At 55.1% G+C, this 20,105-nt stretch overlaps 4 protein-coding genes across 4 annotated transcripts; 1 reads left to right on the top strand and 3 right to left on the bottom strand.

Annotated features, from left to right (window-relative positions):
- Positions 1-1,440: 1,440 nt before the first annotated feature.
- SPBR_07578 (uncharacterized protein) lies at positions 1,441-2,464 on the bottom strand (the record flags this gene model as incomplete). The annotated part of the gene is made up of 3 exons (XM_040765832.1): positions 1,441-2,084; positions 2,155-2,287; positions 2,447-2,464. 3 exons carry the CDS (start codon positions 2,462-2,464, stop codon positions 1,441-1,443), a joined length of 795 nt encoding a protein of 264 aa, XP_040617313.1.
- A 7,664-nt stretch (positions 2,465-10,128) lies between these two features.
- SPBR_06373 (uncharacterized protein) lies at positions 10,129-14,498 on the top strand (the record flags this gene model as incomplete). The annotated part of the gene is made up of 5 exons (XM_040764630.1): positions 10,129-10,911; positions 11,523-11,595; positions 11,693-12,028; positions 12,101-12,267; positions 12,495-14,498. 5 exons carry the CDS (start codon positions 10,129-10,131, stop codon positions 14,496-14,498), a joined length of 3,363 nt encoding a protein of 1,120 aa, XP_040617312.1.
- A 750-nt stretch (positions 14,499-15,248) lies between these two features.
- Positions 15,249-16,397, bottom strand: SPBR_07459 (bis(5-nucleosyl)-tetraphosphatase; the record flags this gene model as incomplete). Its single annotated transcript, XM_040765713.1, has 2 exons — positions 15,249-16,217; positions 16,275-16,397. 2 exons carry the CDS (start codon positions 16,395-16,397, stop codon positions 15,249-15,251), a joined length of 1,092 nt encoding a protein of 363 aa, XP_040617311.1.
- Positions 16,398-16,889: 492 nt separating this feature from the next.
- Positions 16,890-17,774, bottom strand: SPBR_07690 (uncharacterized protein; the record flags this gene model as incomplete). The annotated part of the gene is made up of 2 exons (XM_040765944.1): positions 16,890-17,297; positions 17,358-17,774. The coding sequence occupies 2 exons, from the start codon at positions 17,772-17,774 to the stop codon at positions 16,890-16,892; spliced, it is 825 nt and encodes a 274-aa protein (XP_040617310.1).
- Between the last annotated feature and the right edge of the window lie 2,331 nt (positions 17,775-20,105).

Genomic DNA, 20,105 nt, shown 5'->3' with positions numbered 1-20,105 from the left:
TGTGGCGTTTTTCTGCGCGGTATTTTGGGCGCGGGCAATTTGCACAATGGTTCCAAAATGGTCCCAATGCGGGCAGTCAATAGTCTGGGCTCAACATAATACTTCCTATTTTGTGCCAATATCGGCAATGGTGCTGACGGCCCCGGCAGCAAATATTGACTGTACAGAATACGGGGGTGCTCGTATGTCTGTGTCGTCGTGTCGTCGTCTCTTGCATGTCGTATTTGTTTTTGGTGAAGTAAAGTTGACGCCACAGGAAGCCAATTTGGCAGGGCTGAGCTCACCATGGATGCAACGGCTTCTCAAAAGGGGCAACATCGCGGCCTTGCCAGAGGTTACAAAAGTTCATGCTCTGTGCTCCCCTGGCGCCAAAGCAATAAAACACGCAGGACATGGCGCCTGGCCGCGTTGGTGGCGTTGGGAGCTAATTCGACTCTTATGCCCCCTTTGGCAGACAAGGAGCTGAAATGCAGTGCAGACGGAATAGGATGTATTTTGGGGCCCAGAACAGACGACGCTTTGACGGCCGCGTCCAATCATCGCAGGCGCCGGGTCTTGGCTGTGGAAATTCAATGTGATCCTGGCAGCCAGCTGGTAAGGGGCAGAAACGTGCAACGTGGACAGCTGTGAGCACAGAGCAGGAAAAAGGCAATTCCAGCTGCGAGAGCAGAGCCTCAACTTGTCGAATAGAATCGTTGGAAGATGACGAATAAACAGCCGTCGGCTTTCTTTGTGCTCTGTGCTTTTCTGGATTTATTTCTTCTTCTTGCGTTTCGATATCTGCACCTTGGCCAATACAATTGCGCCTTCTGATTCGTTGCACTTACAAGATAAAGGTTGTGAGCAAGAATCTCAATTAGGTGAAGAGTAACGGGAAAGGCGTGAAGTTGGCTGGTGCTGTAAGGAGACGGCAAGCGGTGCATTGCTTTTGTCAGGTTATGGAGAACGGCGTACTTGTACAGACGGTATACAGTCGTTGGTTTGCGGTTTGAGTTTACGCGTACTCTTTACCACAGCACGGCGTGGACAGGCAAACGGAACGACGATGACGATGACTGGTAATTCGGGTCGTGGTATTCTTGTGGTCTATTCTATGCAGAGACATAGCATCTGTCTTTGTCCCCTCCAACGCCTCGAGTATATCCCTGGGTATCAAACCGAAACAATGTAAAACAAAACAAACAACGTCGTCCCCTACTTTAACAGCCTCCTTCTTCGCACCCTGCATGAACATTGACTAACAAGAGCCGTGACAGCAAGCCGTTTGCGTCCGTGTTGCCGTTGGGACGGAGGCCGGGCAGTCGAGAGCCAAGTTGGCGTCGTCCAGTGCGCAGAAGATGGTTCGACCAAATCCACTCACGTCGAGTATCTGCCCAACGGCCAGATGCACCTGCAAGAAGTCGGGTCGGGCAATGGAATGGTCGTGTCGGCACTGTAGACTCAACCAGCGACGAAGTGGTTTTGGAAGGGAAAGAAAATAGCCTGGTTGACGAGCTTGATGCTTTTGTACTGGTCCTGCTGCTGGTCCGGCTGCTCGTCCTGCTGCTGGTCCGGGCGCTGGTCCTGCTGCTCGTCCGACTGCTTGTCCGGCTGCTCGTCTTGGTCTTGCCTGTCAAGTCCGACTCGGTAGATACCAAAGTAGCTGTGTAGAGCATGCTCCAAGCAAATGGCGTAGCTGCGTTGGTGGATGCTGGCCGCATCAATCTTTCCCTTTGCGTCGGGGAAGTACCGGTGTATACAGGACCAGAGGATCGCATTGTTCCGGGTTTGCACCGCGTCGTTCTCGTGTAAAGAACCGAGCGCAAACGGTATGATGTGGGCACAGCCCAGCTGGCCGCAATGCTGCGTGTCAACGTCGACCGGCGGCGTCACCGACCCTCGTTCGAATTCGTCGTATTTGTACGTAGCCCACACTCCAGTGTAGACGCACCGGTAGCCGTCTGGTGAGGCAGTCCTTGCGCAGCCTCGTCTGCTCGCGTCGCGCAGACAACTCGATGCTGGACATTGCCAGGTCAATGGCATCTGCGGCGTCTTGGCCGGGAGGCGTGCTCCATGGCGGAGGTGCGTGTCCGACGCGAGGGCAACTGGCCAGAGTTTGTCAGTATGAAATGGGCAGAGGGGCAAGAATAAGAAAACAGAAAACACGAAACATACACGGCTTGAGCAGCGCATTGACAAGATGGCTCGCTAAAGCGACCAGCTGCTCGTCATCCTGGCAGCTGGTGATGTCGACGGCCAAGTTGATTTTCCCGCGCTCAGACAAGTGCTCGAAGAAGACCGGCAAGATCTTCCACGCGCCGCAGCGGCCTTGCTAGAATTCCGTTCGGCCCAGTCGTACTCCGGCCTCCAGCAGTGGCCGAGTTCGGTCTGGAGAGGCGGGCGAGAGAGATGGAGACATAGATGGAGACGCAGATGGAAGATCGAACAGGGGCGGCAGTCTGCGTACTAAATTGATCCACGGCATTGTGGAGACATCTCATGCGCCAGTGAGCTGCAGTTGATGACCATGGGCCACTGCTCCACAGTCGCTCAGGTCAACAGGGCTGGAGAAGAGCGGCATCCTGAATGGAGTATGCTGGAGGCAAAGGTGAGAGAAAGCAGAGACGCTCCCAATTTGCAGATTTGTTACCATTGCATCGTGTACACGTGATTAGGACACAGTGCCATTACAGTGTTATTCCAGTATTTCAAAATGAACACTGTATGTGCTTTTAGGGCTATTGAGTCGAAGTGCAACAGAAGAATGCTGTCAGGCAGGATCCGTTGCACGCTGCACAATGTAAAAAGCCATGTGCATGAACGCAAACCCCTGGGTCCTGCACACTGGTCGAATGCGAATGCCCGAGACAGGCTCTTGTAGAGAGCACGGCAGCAATGCACAGCATGAGGCACAGCGGAGGAGATCGTGGGCTCAAAGAACAGTCCAGTCTGTGAAGCTGAAAAGTATACGAGACAAGAGTCAAGGCGTCGATGGTCAATGGTCGATGGTCAATGGTCAATGGGTGGAGGAATAGGAGAAGAAGAAAGAAAGCCGGGCGGTTGAAAGCAGAAACAGGAAAAGGAGGCCGTCAGAGACATCTGTGTGAAATCTATCCCGAAAATAGATTTGGACCATCGGGTCGCAGCCAGGGACGGCGTCGAATGGGACCGCGGCCGTGCAATAGAATGACGGAACGGAAGCCACGAGCAGCGACGTGCGCGCATCTGAAATGTGACAGACCAAGCCGACACGGGAACCAAGACCATTCCTCCACTGTTGGTCTCTACGGCAGATGTAGAGTCTCGGACGACAATGGCCAAGTCTGTAAAAGATGGATCGTTTTGCTTGTCATTGGCTTCTGCAATGAACAAGTCCATTGTGGTTATACGCCTGACGACTAGGCTTTCAAAGCATCTGGATGAACATGCATCTGTCAAAGAAACTGTTGAATATCGTCCCAACATGCCTGTTTTAGAACATTCGGCTCAGTCGGCACAGCGGGCACCACCACGTCTCCTTCCTCTTTCCCGTCTCCCTTCCATGCTTGACCACTCTCCCACTCTCTCGGTATCAGATATCGCTTTTCGCTTTTCTCGGAATGTGCAGAGAGGACAAGGAACGAGGGAGGGCAGAAGCCATGATGCATCCGTGTCTGTGTCAGCAGACAGTCGTCCACGGGTGTCAAACGCAACAACTGCGTCGTGGCGTTTTCGTCTTGTCCTCTGTCTGGCCAAACACAACGCGAGACGCCCGTATCTCTTCTTTTCTGTTTGTGTACTTGTGTATTTGTGTCTTTATGTCTTTGTTTGTGTATCTGTGCTGCCAGCAGAACACGGACCACATCATATGACAACTGACAAGAGGACAGGAGGACGAGGTGTCGAAGACGGCAACACAGAGCCCGACACAGAGGGGCCTTGAAAGACACGGGGACACAGGCACAAGAGTCCAGGTACCCACCCACGGGGAGCCAGGATGGCCATGGGGCAGGGCCCAGAGAGGTGTCTGCGGCCGCTGCGTTGTGTTTTCTTTCTATTTTCTTTCTTCTTTCTATTTTCTTTCTTCTTTCTATTTTTTTTGTCCTTTTTGTCATGTTTCTTTCTTTCTTTTCTACAAATGTTAGTTGAGCATCACACCCTCGTGCCCGCGGCAGTCAAAGACCATCCCGGACAAACCACCTATACTATGCTAACCCACCCACCGCATGTGCAAGAACGCAAATGGGTTGGGAGTATGAATCTGTGCTTCAGCGTGATACGACATGGCGACATGGAGGGGACGCGCTGACAAGAAAGGCAAGACAACGTTTCGTGCACACCGCGGGTGTGCCGTTAGACAAAGTCAATGGTCCGAGGACAAGGCGTTGTGCGAGCCTGAGCGGGTATCCCTCAAAGCAAGATGAGGACGTCTACTCCGTATTGCTGTGTCCCAGTGTGGCCGTCTTGAAAATATGCTTAATCCTCCGCTTGGACTCCTCGTTGTCATACGTGGAAAGTCGCACTCCGTACTCCGGCCGGCCACTGACGGTCAAAAGGCACGCTGGCTCCATGCCCAACAAGACCATGTCGTACGTCGTCCGTCGAGCGTCGAGCGTCGAGCGTCGTGCATCGTACAGCCAAACTGCCGTCATCAGTTTGTTTTTTCTTTCCTTTTTTTTCTTCTTCTTTTCAACGGCCACTAAAGCGTTAGTGCGCGGTACGATTGACCAGAAGCATTAGTGTGTGGGGGTCAAACGTCAAAATGCCAAAAATGGTCGCAGAGCAAGCAACGGCAACGAGACAAATGACATGCATGCTCCAGGTCGGCGACTATCAACAAGCGAGGGAGGGCCCAGAAGGGTAAAGGGCGATGCGCTGTCAAAGAATCGAGCAGGGGGGGACGCAGCAGGGGGTCCGGCTGTCCAGAGTCGAGCAGGGCCCCAGGCCAGCAGGGGACACTTATGAAGCAGGCTGGTCATAATGACGATATTGTTTCTGCTTCTGCAGCGCGAATTGACTATATTTGTATACTTGGCGGCTTTGGCGTTGGAGCCTCGTCCTGGCGTCCGTCGTTTCTCCGTCCAGTTTGGGCACTCCTCCTTCCGACCTCTCGTGCCCGCCAGGCTGCTCGTGGTCGTCTCTCGGCACTCTCGTCTTTGTCGTGCTCGCCACTGTCGCTGCCGGCCATCCTCGGCATGCATGTCATGGTCCACCGCTTTTTTCTACCGTTGCAACGATGCAGGCGCAGAACAGTCGGTGATCGTCGTCGCTTTTTCCTCTTTTCCTCATTGCCTGTCTGTCTGTCTGTCGTCCATCAATACATCACATCTGAAGAAAGTCGCAGGGGCCGGCTGGCCTATTGGAGCCGCGGGAGCATTTCCGATGTTGCAATGGGCAGTGGACGGACAACACATCAAAGCAAGCAGTTCCCGTGCTGGACGGCGAACGACGAGGACGAACAAAGAGACTGCCAAGAACGTCGAGGACAAGAAAAGGGTGTGCCCAGAAGCAGAGGCCCTTGGACGTGGCGGGCGTCGAGTGTTGGTCGTCTGCTGCAAACGAACCGAACTCGTATGGCGCATTCGTCGTGGGATGCAACGCTGTGTCGTCTTGTCCACTGACGTGGGCCGTCATTGTCTTCATTGTCATTGTCCTGTCCTCATTGTCCACGTCCGCACGTCCACGTCCGCACGTCCACATTGCCCATTGCCCAGTGCCACCGTTGCTTTGCTCATCTTCGTCGCATCTTCATCGCATCTTCATCACATCTTCATCGCCATCTCGCCCATTCCCAGTGGCATGGCCATCTTGGCTACCCGCCCGCCCATCCATCCACCCCATTTCCACCGCTGCTGTTGCGCTGTTCTCGCTGCCCGAACCCCAATCCTACCGACGATTGTTGAACCAAGGACTTGGGTAGACGATGGGGAGCACTGGACGTTCTCCGGCGCAATAAGACAGCTTGTTAAGGCTCCCAGCAACCTGGAAAGAACCCATTTTGACTCCACGTGCAACGGTATATGCGGGCCAGGGCCTGTCTATAGTAGGATTTGGTGTGCTTTTCGTCGGTTTTTCGACTTTGGGGCCGTTCTGGCGTGTGCCCTCCGTGCCCTCCACCGCAGAGACGCGGCTTGCTGCAACGTCAATTGCGGCCCCGACCGCTACTTGGGTAGGAACAGGGCCGGGATGCACAGGGATGACGAGGACAGAGACGAGATGCAAGTTGGCCAGTTTACAAGCTGACGGCACAAAACGCCTCTGCTGATGCAGGCCACCACAACGGAACGAATGCCAATGGAACGAGACGACGAGAGCCATTTTCATCGTTTACGGAAAGACAAAGTCGACAGGGAACAAGACAAAGAACGCATGCTCCGATGCAACAGTGGAAAAGACGGTCAACGACACAAAGGGGCCATGGAACGAGAAGCGGTATAGTCGCAGGGCCAGTACAGTATTGCCTGCCGATCGCTGCTGTCACGCGCGGTCCAGACTTTGTCACGCAGAACTGCGTCTTGTCATAGGGGCCTTTTGGTGACTTTTGGCCCGTCTTTGGCTCGTTCTCTCCATCGTCGACGTTTTTGCTGCGCATCCACCCACTCTGGCCCTTATCGGCACACCCCTCCTTTGCATTGCATCCACGGACCGTTCCTCGGGATCTCTGCCCCTAAATAGGTCGGCGGTCATTTTCTTTTATTTCCTTCCTTGTCTTTTCCTTCTTCTTCTTGCCTTTTGCCTGCCCGCATGACCGTGCAAACAGACAAGAGACAGCCGACGATGGACCACAGACTGCAGGCAACAGACAACAGACGCACATTCGCACATTCGCAAAATTGACGTATCATAACAGGGCCGTCGGCTCCCGTGAGTCCCATTCTGTCATATTCCTGTCATATTCCTGTCATGTTTCTGTCATATTTCTGTCATAATTCATCCCTGCTCCGTGGCACCTCCATACCTCTCACACTCCTGCTCAGAATCGTCCCCTTTCCGATAACAGATGTGCCTGCCCGCTGTCACCTGCTGGGCACGGCGGCCAGACAGTCTGCAGAGCCTGCGCCGTGCTGTGGTACGTTTGCCAGGGGTGTCTGTCGTGCTCGTCGTCTGTGTGACATGCTTTGCATATGCATATCTGCAAAGGGAGTACGGCGCACAGGATGCAGATATGCACGTCAAACTGCACTCTTCTAGACCCAATGGCGCGCTGCACTTATACGCTGCACTGCACACTCCTCTTATATACTGTACGCACACACAGCACGTACTTGCACGCTCCACGTCAAATCGCATCTGTAGAATCCATCGATTGCCACTGTCCCCTTGCTCTGCCTGCCCGAACCAAGACGCACGAAAGCGTGGGCGACAGCGTAGAGCGTGCGGAGACAAGCATCGGTCCAGCCTTTTCGCGTTCGTGGTCCGCGATGTGCCGCACCTTTGTCTGGCTGGGTCCTTTGTGGTGGACTGTGTATTGCGTAGTGTGTATTGTGTAGTGTGTATTGTGTAGTGTGTATTGTGTAGTGTGTATTGTCATTGTGCATCGTGTTGTTTTTATGCTGTTTTGCTGTGCATTCGCTCTTTAAAAGTATCCCATACTCATGTACTCCCACTGTTTTCTGTGTTTATTCTCCCCTCGCAGCAACGACGTTTGGACTCGAGGCCGGCTGCAAACAAATGTCTCGCTTCTCGACTGACCTGTCTCTATTTTGTATTCTCACTTTTCCTCGAGCGCTCCCTGAAATGTGATATGCGGTGCCGTTGTGTCCATTCTCGCCATCCTTCGTCTGGCCATCCCTCGTCTCGCCCGTCCCGCGGAACAGACGGCACATAATTTGGCTGAACCCGGACAGGAGCCTGGCAGAGACGAGTGCCGTAGGCTTGCGGTCGTCGTTGGTCTTTGTCTCTTGTTGTCTGGCACGTTTGCGTTGCCTGTGTCAGTTGTCACATTCTTTTGTTTTCTTTTTGCTGTCTTTGTATCGTTCCGGCCGTCGTCGAGAACGTCGAGAGCAGTCGACAACAAAGCCCCTGGAGAACGTGGACCCAGAACATGTTCTCATGTCCATTCGCCTCCACATCGCCCACCACTCACGCCCATGGTATTCTGCTGCTACTGTTCCACGGTCCACCCTTTCTTGTCCATGGCGTCGTGTGATCACTTTACCATTGTTCACCGTCCCCAGCGACTCCTCACATTTGTGCCCATCTCTTGGTCGAGAACCCAGCAGCCATCGCTTCCACTTTCGTTGCCTCCCGACGGCAAGGACGGAAAGCCCACTGCACGTCTTTCAGCACATCCACTGCAGCCCACAATGGTCCAAAACGCTGGCAGTTGTCCACAGCAGCGGCTTCTGCTTCTGTTTGTCTCTGCCTCCTCTGCGTGTCACTTTGATCTGTCATGTTCTGCTGTCTCTCGTCTGTGTCTGACGGATCTTTGCCGTTGCCCTCTCCGTCCAGTCTCCCAGTCCCTCCTCTCCCAGTCCCTCCTCTCCCAGTCCCTCCTCTCCCAGTCTCCCAGACTCCTCGATTCCCCTTTCCCCTTTCCCCTTTCCCCTTCCCTTCTCCAGCATTTCCCCGTCGATTCCCTCCTCACCTCGCACACTTATGTCCTTGCTCTCGTCTGCTCTCCTGCCTCTCCTGCCTCTCCTGCAACTCCTGCCATAATTCGTGCTACTGTGCATCTTCCACAGAACAGGCTGACTCCACTTGCCGTTGACGACTCGTCCTCTCTCCGTCGTCTCTCTTTCTGTCACATTTTCCTGTGCAGTTCTTTCTGCGTCTGCTCTCTGCCCCAACGACAATACGAAGAGTTGCACACAGACGCGGCGACCGGAGTCACGCCCTTAGCCGGGAGGACCAGTCCAGACGGGGCCAGACGGGGCCAGATTGGGAAGGAAAAGCAAGGTACAGCAAGGGAAAGCAAGAGGAAGCAACAAGAGGCCGAAACAGCAGAATGAGATATATTACGAGCCAATCACAGAGTCAGGATGCCGACAGAGGCGTCCTTCTGAAGGCACTTGTGGTTGACGAGAGAAGGCGAGACGGAGGGTCGTGTCTGATCAGTCTCTGCCTCTGTCCCTGCCTCTGACCCTGCCTCTGTCCTGTTCAGTCTGTGTCCGTGGCGAAAGACAATGTCGACTGGATCCGCTGTATTCCATTCTATAAAGGAGCAAGGCATCCTCTGTCCATCTTGTTCACGAACAATGCACATTCGCCAACCTCCTTCACCTACCTCATTCGTTTCGAACTTTTCTTTGCCCTTGTGTCTTCTCATTGTTTACGTTCCTTTGCGCTTCACGTATCATCCCTCTCCTTTGTCGAAAGTCTCGTCGTATTCTTGTCATATTCTCTTTGTTCATCTGCCCTTATTGTTCGTCTCCTATTGTCTGTTTTACGTGCAAAATCGTCGACACTGTAACTTCTCGTCGTCCCAGATCCCGTCCAGTTACTGTCTATCACACTTTGTTAGCACAATTCTATCGTATCGCTTCACCGTCTCTTACATCGTCCAAGCCCTGTCCTCTTTCGTGACTGCCAGCGTCTTCTTGCCTTCTCTTTGTTGAACCACGGGCACCCGCACAGAGGCAACCAGAGTTTGGAGATACACTGTCAGCCTTCTGTGCAAGAACCTCCCCATCGTGAGATCTGCAGTTTATGGTACGCCAACTTGTGCTCAACCAATGTTTAATATTCTGTGTCCAGTTTTGCTGTCCCTCCTTCACCGACTCCATGACACACAGACGAACTTACTTGCTAACTGCGGCCGCTCTGGCAGTCACCCCATAGACATTCATCGCACCGACACGGCATTCCACGTCTTTGACGCCCAGCGTTGTTCACCCAACAAGCGGTGAACTCTTCAATTGTATGTGCATGGCTCTCCAGTGTTGTCGAATTGTGTGTCTGGGTCGTCCTTTCCCTGCGCGTGCACAAGTAGATAAACAGAGAAACAACCTGTGTGCCTTCCATATACTAACTGGGCAACAGCGAAAACCCGCATCGCTCCTTCCCAAGCTGTACGTGCAACACAACAACCACGCACAGAAACGCCGCGAGTCATAACAGTACTTGGGCTACCGCCATTTTACAGTGGAGACAAAGGTACCTCTCAGTGAAGCCTGCACAGAGTTCACCATCCTCTCCCCAGGTCCTGAACATTCGTCTCTTGCTGCCAATATGCAGTCCCAGTACTGTCGTATCCGCGGAGAGGCTTTCTGCCACTGCGATCCGCGCCCGATGCCAGTCCAACAGCATCAGTCGCATGGTGGACAGCCCCATCGTGACCATGTGGTGATGCATCATCGCCGTTTCCACCAAGAACAAGAGAAAGAGCTGGAGCTGGAGCTGGAGCAGCAGAAGAAACAGGAACAAAAGTGCCACAAAGAAACAGACACTTCTGTTGTTCACCCGCGTGCTGTTCACCGCGCTGTTGGTCACACATCAGTTTTGCCACGCCACGGCGATTCTGCTGCCCTTCCGCCAGCCCACGTCTCTGGCGACGAGATGGTCCATTCTCTGTCCTGTTCCCATTCTACGCAGCCAGTGTCGTCGTCGAGGTCGTTCTCGTGTGCTGCACGGCCGGCTGGTCTGCCCGCACCACCGGCCCCTTGCCGTCCTGTCTATACACTGCAGCCGCCGCCGCAGCATCACCAGGTGACTCGCACCCGCCCAACGCAGACGAGCTGCCCATCCGTTGCGTCACGTCTCTCGCCGCCTCGCCAGGGTGACCACCATACGATGTCGCCGTCCTCTGCCATGCCTCCGTCCGCCCATCACGGACACCACTGCCTTTGTCTGCTGCCGCTGGTGGACAGCGAAGACGACAACAACTCCCAGGCCACCGGAGCCACCACGTACGGCACGCTGGCCAACAGCAGCCGCTTTGCGCAGTGGCTCGACGAGAGCGTCCATGTCCGGGGCCGTGTTGGGCGCCACGACATGGCCCACTTGGAAGAGCACGTATGTTCCTCTCCTTTGTTTTTATTTTGTATTTCATTATTGTTTTTCTAGCCCCGATTTCTTCGTCCTCCCCGGCTGCCATGCGCTCCTTCCTCATCTGTCCCTCAACGCCCATGCTCCCTGGAGACCAAAAGACCAAAAGACCAAAAAACGTTGCTGCCTCTTGCCTCTTTGGGTTCCTTCCTCATCTGGCGATTTCTCGCTGGTTGTCCGCCTTCTCCTGCTTTCCATATATTTGGCCTTTTTGGCCTTTTCTCCCTCTCACCTTTCTCAACTTTTCTCTCCTTTCTCGTCATTCGATTTTGTCGAGAATTCTGATTTTCCAACCTCAGCCTGCTCCCATCTCTGTCAACTGCACTTCCTGCTCCCCGTCACGCTCCCCGTCACGCTCCCCGTCACGCTCCACATCATTACAATCATCGTATTTATATCTTTCCACATCATTACTAGAATACGCTGTTGTCACAGGTCTTGACAAAGCTTCATCCTTTCGGCTTGAACATTGTCCCTACCGGTTGCCATCGTCCTGCCGTTTTCTTCCCTCTTTTCTAGACCTCTCTCTACATTGCCAACGTCTTGTCCCACTCAACATGTTAACGCACGATCCGCAGAGTCCGAACAGGACGATTTCTCTTCCTCCATCGCCTTCGTCCGGTCGGTCGATGGAGCTGTCTTCCACTCCTGGTACGTGTTTTCCGTCCTTCTCCGCCGCCCTTTTGAACATTGAACGGTCTGCCGTCGTGTCCCTGAGACAAGACGTTTCTCCACCACACCGTCCCAGATCGATCCATGTTGATCCATGTTGATCCATCCTCCCGCAAGTCCTTTGACAATACGTTTGAGGCAACACAAATTGGGCCTCAACAGCTAACAAAGGAACCGGATGTCTCAGACACCCAGCAGGCCCGCATGAACAACATGAACGCCGGCTTGGACGTCAACATGGACGTGCAGTATGTACAGGCCGTTCACCAATCCGTCCAGCAGCAGCAGCCGCACTTTCACGAGACCGCCTCAACGAACACCAGCTTCTTTGGCGGTGACGAGGGGAACTCCATGTATCTACAAGAAATGCAGGATGGCGGCGCATACGAGGTCGGCGTTGAAACGCTGCCTGGTCTGCCTTGTGGTCCTGTTGAACATTCCCACGTCATGCCCAACGCGAACCTGAATGTTCACACTGCTCCAGTGCCATGGAATGGCTTTGGGATGGAACTATACAACCAATTCCACACGCCACCTTTCATGGCTGCTGGCCTCTCTTCGTCTGGCTCGGGCATCTCCATGATGCGCACAGCAAGTGCAGCTTCGGCTGCTTCATACATGTCTGGCCTCTCCGGCGCCGTCCATCCTATGGTACGACCTCTCCCTTTGCTTTCCTTCTTTCTCTCTTCTTTTTCTTTCTGTCGTCCCACGTCCCATGCTCCCAATCTTTCCACCCGTGTCAGACTTACACGTCTGCTTCTATCAATGGCCAGTCTCCACATCGTTGCCAAAGAATCATCAGACTAACAAACGCTCTCCTTCTTGCAAACGAACAGACGCCCCATATATATGGCTTTCCAGGTGCATATAACGGACAGCATCCATTCCCTGTCAACAACGCCCTCTCTCTGGCCACCACTGGCTACATGGCGCAGTCTGAACCCGTTCATTCTGCCAGCCAGCAGCACAATATCACCAATGCCCCAGCTCGCAGTGATCCTTGCCACACGTCTGTCAACCACGCCGTCGACAAGCAAACCGCCCGGCAGGGCCCCAGCATGGCTCGCCGCGCCTCTCATCATCAGCTGTCCACGGTGCCCATGCAGCCGTCCCCCATCCTTCACTCTGCGTACCCGATGGAGCACCAAGGAAGCCAAGAGTGGCAAGGCATGCGCAGCCAGCCCATGGCTTCTTGTCTTTCCGCCCAGTCGTCTGTGCATCACGAATACAATCACGATCACGACCACGAGCTGCACCCGTCGCTGTACGCACCTCTCAGTCTTCCTCGCGCTTTGTTGCCTGACCCGCTCCATCTGGAGAGCGCCGAGCCCTTGCCCTATCAGACCCACAAACGGTCGCATCCTGGAGATAACACCGAGGACACAGCTCCTGCCGAGCCGGTAATCAAGAGGCCGAAGATGGCCGCTGGGTCTGTGAACACTGCCTCCGAGGACAGGGACACAGCCTCCCGCTTGGCAGATGTCTCCGTGGAGCCCGACGTCGACGCCGACCACTTCGACATTAGCGAGTATCTCCAGTTTCCACCGGCCAGGTCGTCCACGCCGCCGGCCGAGCAAGCCACTGAGCAGGGCAGCGCCGCAGAGAATCTGCCTCTGAGCCACACCGAGGACAGCACGCTGGGCCTCACCACCACGGCAAGTGTTGACAGCGTATCCAACGCCGCCGGCCGGAACCTCACAGTCTCGACTCCCATTCACGAGCACGTCGAGGTGCTAGCCCCAGCGAGCACTACGGTATCCCCCAAAGACCTCCACGTCCATGCTGACTCGCCTGATCTTAACATGGAACCGGCCATCGATAGCCAGCAGTTTGAGCATGCTCACGGTGTCCACGGCCCCCTTGAGCCCCATGTCCCTCTCCAGAACATCGAGTTCATCCAAGCGGCCCAAGCGAATCTACCTCAACATCTTTATCCCCATCTTCAACCGCATCTGGACCAATTTGGTCCACTGGGCCGTGCCGTCCACGTACCCACTGCCGACCCGTTCTTCTACCCAGGACTTGGTCCCATGATGCCCGTTCATCAAGCCCACAATGCCAACACACACGATCAGGCCCACGCTCAGAGTCAATTCCACTATCCCAACCCCCCTCTCCCACCGCATCTGCATCCGAGTTCGTTTGCAGGCAGCCACAATGGCATCATGCACGACTACAGCAACGACCACGGCAATGCGCCCAATGTCGCCGGCAACAGCCTTGCATTCACTGCTGGCCAGCATCTGCCCATGATGTCCACAGAAACAAACGGCTCGACCACGTCAGCCAGGGCCACCGCGTACCCGAGTTCAACTGCAAATACGGTTACCGGAGAAACTGCCATGACGCCTCCTGAGAACAACCCTGCTCCGCTTTGCCGCAACGGCCGCAATCGTGGCGGCGGCCACCGGAACAGGAGTGGACCGCCGCAGAAAACCAGCAGTCGCGACGCCAGCCGCCAGGGCGATCCCCGCCGGCAGCAGGAAGACCAATACATGATGCAAAAGCATCGCGAGGCGGGCTGGACCTTTTCCAAGATCCAAAAGAGCGGCGAGTTTAGTATCAACGAGTCCACCCTCCGCGGTCGCTACCGCACCATGACCAAGCCTCCCGAGATGCGCGTGCGCAAGCCGAAATGGGACGCACTGGCGGACGCACTGGTCTTGCAGTTCGCTGGCGAACAGGCCGACGCTCAGAACCGGCCCATCGAGGACGCCAAAATCAAGTGGAAGGTTGTTCAGGCCCAGATGGTCGAACGAGGGACATACAGCTACGGCTATTGTACTTTGAAGAAACGATGCCTCCTTCTGCTTGAGCAAGCCAAGGCCAACAAGGAACGTGTACAGCAGCCCAGCACGGAGGACATTGTCGACGAGCAATAAACGGACATGGCCGACCACATCAATACGGTAACACGGTAGCACGGCGTTCAACGGACGGCTGCTAGCCGATGCACAGCCCGTCCACCAATGTCAATGTGTCTGCCCCTTTTCACTGCCGCCTCACAGGTTTTGTATTTCCATTTTCTTAATTTGATTGTACGAGGAACAAAAAAGAAAAAAGAAAAAAAAAACAATTTCAATCGTTTTGATTTCCGACATCTTATTTAGCGATTCTCGCATTACGCCGAGATCGTCCAGATCAACATATCCTTGAGATTTGGCACGATTCAACAGCAAACCACATTTGGTACAGCGACCATTAGGAACACATGAACAGCATCGGCACGACGACAAGGCATTTTACACAGACGCAGATTTGGGCATTTCAGAGAGACAAGACAAATGGTACATGGTTGGGCGAAGGATATTGGTTTTGATTGCTTTCTTTATTCGATGTTGTAAGGTAGATACATACATAGCATATTACAGACACTACGGCTGAAATGCATTTCAGCTGTCATATTAGCATAGCTCATAGCAACTTGGGCCCTAGGAAGAAGAGGGACACGGGCGACATATGGCCAAGTTATTTAGTTTCTCATTACATTTTTCTTGTCAATACGCATGAACCACTCTGCACGAGAACATTCTACATGACTACATGAAAGGGCTCAATAAACACTGGAGCGGGCCCCTCACTGCTCACACGTCACAAGGCCGACGGTCCATTTTGGTCCTGTTGTTGTCACGTCACAAGGCCGACGGCGATGGCCGTTCCCGCACGACTGTCCCTGCCTTTGCCTCTGTCGGCGACACACCAATCTGCGCCAACACGCCGCCCAGCCGGCCCGGATCGCTGCGCAGCGCGTCCCACTCGGCCTCGTTCTTGACCAGCGCCGTGCCCGCCAGCACCGTCCCGTTCAACGAAAGGTGGTACTGCCTGTCGGCGCCGCCCTCGGCCGTGCGCGGCAGGAGCGCCATGGTGCGGTGCGTGAGCGCGAGGTTGTAGCTGATGGAGGCGGGCACCGCGCCCGCTTCTTCGGCGGCGGCGTCGACGTCGGCGCCGCTCGCACCAGGGACGACAGCCGCCGTGCCGTGCGCCGCGGCGCGTGCTTGCCGGTACAGGTCGAGGTAGGTGGCGTGCAGCTGCTCGGCCGAGGGGGCCCGGCCGTTGTCGCCGTCGCCGCCGTCGTCGCCGTCGTCGCCTCGTATCCGTGCGGCCGCGACATAGAACGGTACGGCCGCGTGGTCGTCGAGCAGCTTGTCCGCCAGCACCTGCCACTCGTCCACGGCGTCGGCCGCCAGACCCGCGCGCATCGGCGCCACAGGCAGCAGCTGCAGATGCCGGTGCGGCTGGCTGGCGCCCGAGTGCCGGCCGCTGTTGTAGAAGACGTACAGCGCCTCGCCGCGGGCCGCGTACGCCGCAATGCACGCGTACGCCGCCGCCAAGTCCGCCGGCGCCAGCAGGTGGCTCTGGGGCCGCCAGGCGGTCGTCGCCAGGATGGCGTGGTCCTGGCTGACGGCAAACTTGTTGAGCACGAGGCGATGGGTGCCGCCGTTGACCGCGGGGCACACAACGAGGCCCGGCGGCGGCGCCTCGAACGGGTCATACGGTTTCTTGTCGCTCCCGCCGGCGTGGCCCTCGTCGTCTTTGGTGTCCTCTCTCTGGCTCTCTGCCTTGGGCTTCTTGGCCAGCGCCGGCGCAAAGCGCAGCTGGAACTGTGTCGGGTCAGTTTTGCCGTCATTGTGTCATGTGTATGCCGTGTGATGACCTACTGGCACGCCCTGCACCCGCAGGAGGGCGACTTGGGTCGGGAAAAAGGTGAGGTCGCCGGCGGCGCGGGCGCGGACAAACGCGGCGCGGACGAGGTCCGGCAGGTTGGCAGGCACGGCCGGCATTTTTTTTTTTTTTTTTTTTTCAAGACAGGAAATACGAGAGACAAAAGAAGATGCTCTGCAATAATGGGCACCCCGACTCAATCGCAGGTTGACCTCGTTGGTACGGTGTCAAGGCACGATGAGTGGATACTGTGAGCTGGAAAAGTGACGTCGTGCAAAGTGGGGTGCGGCCTTAGCGGGTATCACGTAGGGAGTTAGGGAAGGCTTTCTGTGGTGCTGCAACATTTGCGTGTCCAGCGATGGCGGCCATCATGATATTGTTAGTCACAATAAACACGCCCCAATATTCCAAAAATAAAATAGATATAATGCGTCTAGCAGTCTGTCCAAGCAGAGGATTGAGCAAACAAAGGGCAATGAAGAAAGAAAGCAATGCCAAAGATACATGTAAAAGGAACCAAAAACGAGCATTAAAGCTCAAGACAGCACAACAGACAAACAACGCCAGCCAAGTCTAACCGTCCATTTCGGCACAAAACCGTGCTCACGCGTTTACTTCCGCCGTAAACTGCCAAAACGGCGCTTTATGCCGTCCGTGAGGCGGTTCGAGCCGCTGCGACTGAGGCCACTGCCGTCGTTGGACACAGCGAGTCGGTTGGGATCCGCCGAATCCAGATCGGCACCCGACCTCCATGCCGAGGGACCTGCTTCCGAGGCGTGGCTGAAGCTCCTACGCCGTGTCGACTCTGTTGCTCTGCCTTTGGATGACAGCAGTGGTTCTTGGGCACCATCGCCGCGGCGGCGGCCGTTGCGGGTCTCCATCTCGAACACCATGGAGGGGGGCGCACCGTGGCTCAGCGACGAGCTGTGCTTGCGCAGCTTTCCGTTGTTTTCCTTCATCGCCTTTTCAATCGAGTACGACGGCTCGCCCTTGCCCTTGAGGTCGTCGGGGTGGTATTGCTGAACCATGTTAGTAACGAGACATTCATATGGTTTAGAGAATAGGCTAGCTATACGTACAATAAAATCATACCGCCGGTACGCGCCACCCGGGGCATCCGGCTCCCGCATTAGGTCGGCACCCTCCTCGTAGTGCAGCACATTGCCGTTGCGGTCCGGCATACCCGACGGGATGTTGGACGTGCCCTGCAGCGGAACGTGCTTGGACAACGAATCTTGAATGTATTCGCGCGGTGTTGCCTTGAGGGCTTCGTTGTTGGAGTCCTTGACGGCCTCGAGCGGCGACTTCTTCTTGTTCCTGTTGACAGCCGCTAGTGTCGCATCGTAGGGACCCTCGTGGTGGTACACAACACCGCCAACGCGGTCGAGGGAATCAATCGTGTCGGCATACGGCCGGCTGTGCCGGGACCGGTGCTTGCGGCTAGAGCTGCTGCGGCGCTCGCGCTCGCGCTCCTCCGCCGGCTTCGGCTTGCTCATTTCGGGTGATTGGTGCGACATTGTGCCGGTGATACGACGAAGAAAAGAGCCGGTTCGACGCAGTGGTAGAGGAGGACTGGTTGGTTGTCGGGCTTTTGGGGGTGTTGGAGGCCGGACTGTTTGTGTTGGTGACAGCAAAGGCCTGTTGACGTAGTTGCTCGTCCGGTCGGCAAAGACGTCACCGATGATTTCCGCAGTACCTTGCGTTCGATGGGTCTGAGGTGGCTTTCTTCCCACTTTGAGGTTGTTCGGCCGGGGGCTGGATCTTGCCTTCTGAAGCCGGGCGGAAGTTCCGGGCTTGGGCGGAGGTGGCGGCGGTAGCTCGTGGTTCTTTGGTGGCGGCACGGGCTTTAGATTTTGGATACTGACTGACACTGTAGTAGCTGTAGAGTGTTGAGTGTCGCTTCTGACGGGCTTCCTTCTTATGGGCAGCGGCTGCCTCTGGCTAGCAGATATCTCAAAATTGGGAAGCTGCTGTGCGTTCGGATTGAGACTCTGACTCCGCGCCAGTGTCGGAGGTCGTTGTGCGTGTGTATTGAGACTTTGGCTGCGTGTCAAGACAACGTCTGCGGGTGCCCAGTCTGCAGGAGGAAGATACGAATGGCGACGGCCTGGAGAGAAAGGTTTCGGATGGTGAATCTGGAATGTAGAGCGGGTTGGGCTGCTTGAGTCGGGTGGCGTTGGGTAGCCGCTGTGACGTCTTTGCAGAATGTGGAGCGGTACTTCTTTGGGCTTGCAGTTGAGAGAAAGCGAGCGTCGCGGGTTGAAGAACGAGCTGCCAGGTCCGTCCAATTGGCTTGGTTCGGGAGCTGTCAATGGGTCAAGGATGTACCTCTTGGCCTATGTTGATGTTAGGCACAAATTTGGATATGAATACTGGTGATGAAATGATTGTAGCAAAACGCAAAAAGAATAAGCTAAAAATGGAAAGAGAAAACGAGTAAAACGGAAACAAAAAAGGACCTGGGAAACAAAAACCAGGCAACACCTTAAAGATAAACGTCAGGGTAAGCAACAGGAACAGGGCACGGCGAACGAGGACAAAGGAAAGGCCGCGTGGTCGGTGAGTAAGCGGTGGAGAGCAGACACTTCTGGTGCGTGTTGTCGCCGTTCTTGGTGTCAGAATGAAGAGCTCGTCGGGCGCAAACCAGTGGTCTCGCTATTGCGTCGTCCCGTCGCAGTCTGGCATAGCTTCTGTCGTAAAGGAGGAGAGAGGGTGTGTAAGTGAGAGACATTGGGCGTGGGTCTCACTATCAGTCTGTGTATCCACACTGACAGCATTCCGGATTTGGGTATGACGCAAGTTATTTTTAGGGACAGGCTTGTTTCTCAGTGCGATCGGATCGGCAAGGCACGCATCGATGTTTTGTCTCTCAGTGGAGCTGGCGCGCGAAAAATGCAGAGAAAGTGGCAAGGTTTGTCGCTGCCAAATGGCCAGTAGTCCGTATTGGATCCCAGGGCATCCGGCATTAGAGCCATGATGTCAAGTTGCCATTCAAGCGTGTGTCTGAAAGCCGTGTCCAGACTCGCGAATCCATCATCGGCCCTGTGGCTGCGGTAATTGACGCAACGGGCTCCACTAGAGCTTTACGAAACATCCTCTGCTTGTCAACCGGCCGGGCCGGGGTGCGAACTGGACTGTGACTTGGCTCGACATGTGCACATGGCGAGCAGAACCTGCGAAAAGTGGATGGAAAGGAACGACGGCAAGAGAGCAGAAAAGGATGAGACGATAACGACCGAAAAGGGGATATAAAGAGAAGAGACAACTCACCCATTCCTTGTCCTCTTTTTCCTTGGTTTTGCCCATCCTAGCAACTTTGTCGGGAGCTCAATGGGCGACGGCTGGTGTCTTTGTGGAACTAGTTGTCTCCTAGAATACACGAAAATGGAGAAAAGTCTGTTAAGTAATTGATTCTGGTTGTCTGCGCCCACGATACGATGCGATGCTATCAAGGCCGAGGGCAGTCTGGGTGGGATTTGTTGATCTGGTTCGTCCCGATGGGAACAATCGTCGCAGCGCAGTGCTGTGGGGAGGCGGATGCAAGGTCTTTTGTGTCCATGGAAATCGACCACGAATGCGACAAATGGCCCGATCGTGTTCTAAAGCTGTTGTTGGGAAGATGCTTCTGCGTTGGCCTGGTCGTCGATGCAGAGAGAGAGAGAGACAGAGAGGTCTCAAAAGGAAGAAAAGGAGAAGAAAAGAACGGAACGAAAGGTTCGGCAGAAAGGCAGAAAAGGGGACAAGGCGTCGAGAATCACCACTTAGGGAAGGTGTCAACCTCGTCACAAAACTTGTCAGGCACACCGTATAATCAAAAAAGGCAGGGG

The sequence above is a fragment of the Sporothrix brasiliensis genome, assembly GCF_000820605.1.
Source record: "Sporothrix brasiliensis 5110 chromosome Unknown Cont20, whole genome shotgun sequence".
Classification (NCBI taxonomy): Eukaryota; Fungi; Ascomycota; class Sordariomycetes; order Ophiostomatales; family Ophiostomataceae; genus Sporothrix; species Sporothrix brasiliensis.
The sequence above is the reverse complement of the archived record's forward strand: the minus strand, read 5'-3'. Positions and strand labels throughout refer to the sequence as shown.